The sequence below is a fragment of the Bison bison genome, unplaced genomic scaffold (genome assembly GCF_000754665.1).
Source record: "Bison bison bison isolate TAMUID 2011002044 unplaced genomic scaffold, Bison_UMD1.0 scf7180017864472, whole genome shotgun sequence".
Classification (NCBI taxonomy): domain Eukaryota; kingdom Metazoa; phylum Chordata; class Mammalia; order Artiodactyla; family Bovidae; genus Bison; species Bison bison.
Genome location: NW_011495033.1, coordinates 690153 through 691710, shown reverse-complemented (window position 1 = coordinate 691710; position 1558 = coordinate 690153). Strand labels below are relative to the sequence as shown.

Here is a 1558-nt window from a genome sequence, read left to right as displayed (position 1 = left end):
CCCCCCCCCCCCCCTCCTCCCTCTTCCTGAGGGGCCCAGACCTCCAGCCACATCCAGCCCTTCCTTCAGAGGCTTCATTTCACACACCTCACGCCCAACCTTGAGCTGTCACGAGCCACGATGGCATCGGCTCCGGCCCACTGAGACCAGGCCTTCAGGGGGCAGGAATGGCGGCCAACAGGCAGGGGGAACACCCAGCCTGGGTGTGACTGACCCAGACACATCTGCTAGCCAAGAGGCTCACGGGGCAGAGGCAGTGGCCCCAGCCAGGCAGGGAAAGGAGGTGCCCACGTCTGCAAGGGGCACATGACGCCCCTGCTTCCTCCCGGTTCCCAGGCCCAGATCCTGTGATGGGCCCAGTCTGGCCTCCCCTGGACCCACCTGGAGCTCCTCTTCCACAGGCCATCCCAGGAGCCGCTCAGGCCCTCACCTTCTCTGTCCTCTGTGTGTCTCCTTTCTGTAGAAGGAGGACATGGAGGCTGTCCCTGGCTACCTCTCCCTGCACCAGTCTGCAGAGAGCCTCACTCTGAAGTGGACCCCCAACCAGCTCATGAACGGGACTCTGGGGGACTCTGAGCTGGAAAAGAGGTGAGGGCTTTGAGACCCCCTCCCAGGAGTCAGGGAAGGGAGTTGGGGCTTGCTCCCTGGCGGGGAGGGCATGGAGAGACCCAGCCTGCTCCAGGGGGCAGACCTCACTTCTTACCCAACGCCAAGAATTGCAGGGAGAGGCTACCTGGAGAGGTTCCCGGAATCTCTCAGACCAAGCCAGGCCTGGGCATGGAGAGGTTTGTCTGAGCCAAGTTCTGGGCAGCTGCGACTGCCAGGCTCTCTGCTACAAGGATAGCACGGGGCCCCAGGAGACACAGCTGGCCGAGGTTGTTTCTCAGCCACAGTCACGCTATCCTCTGGATAGTCTCACGGCGTCTCGGCGGGGTGACAGGTCTCTGGGCACAGTGACACCAATCTGATTTCTCCTCAGCGTCTACTGGGACTACGCCCTGGTCGTGCCCTTCAGTCAGATCGTCTGCATCCACTGCCACCAGCAAAGTGAGCCTCCCCTGTGCTGGGCGCAGGGGTGAGGGGAAAGAGGCCGCGTGGCCCACGGACCTCCTGTCCCCCTCCCACTGGCCCCTGGCTCCGAGCCCTCTCCCCAGCCTCACTGGTGCACGTTTACCCCCAGAGAGCGGCGGCACGCTCGTGCTGGTGAGCCAGGACGGCATCCAGAGGCCCCCGCTGCACTTCCCACAAGGGGGCCACCTGCTATCCTTCCTGTCCTGCCTGGAGAATGGCCTTCTGCCTCGAGGGCAGCTGGAGCCCCCACTCTGGACCCAGCAGGGGAAGGTACCTCTGGGGGAAGGGAGGTAGGGACTGGGTTCTCTCCTGCCCCCCCCCCACCCCAGTCCCCCATCCTTCTGCACATGGAGCTGTTCGCAGCAGCCTGGGGGTCTCCTGCATCAGACCCCACCCACCCAGGGCAGGCTGACCACCCACCCTACCTCTACAGGGGAAGGTGTTCCCCAGGCTACGGAAGCGCAGCAGCCTGCGGTCCATGGACGCG

General features: G+C 64.4%; 1 protein-coding gene across 1 annotated transcript in view; it reads left to right on the top strand.

The window, feature by feature from the left end:
• SGSM2 (small G protein signaling modulator 2) overlaps positions 1–1558 on the top strand; it is a 39940-nt gene that overhangs the window by 22542 nt on the left and 15840 nt on the right. Inside the window, exons 8-11 of the mRNA XM_010861665.1 lie at positions 464–588; positions 980–1047; positions 1181–1341; positions 1505–1555. Coding sequence (XP_010859967.1) covers positions 464–588; positions 980–1047; positions 1181–1341; positions 1505–1555 — 405 coding nt within the window. The remainder of the gene's footprint in view (positions 1–463; positions 589–979; positions 1048–1180; positions 1342–1504; positions 1556–1558) is intronic.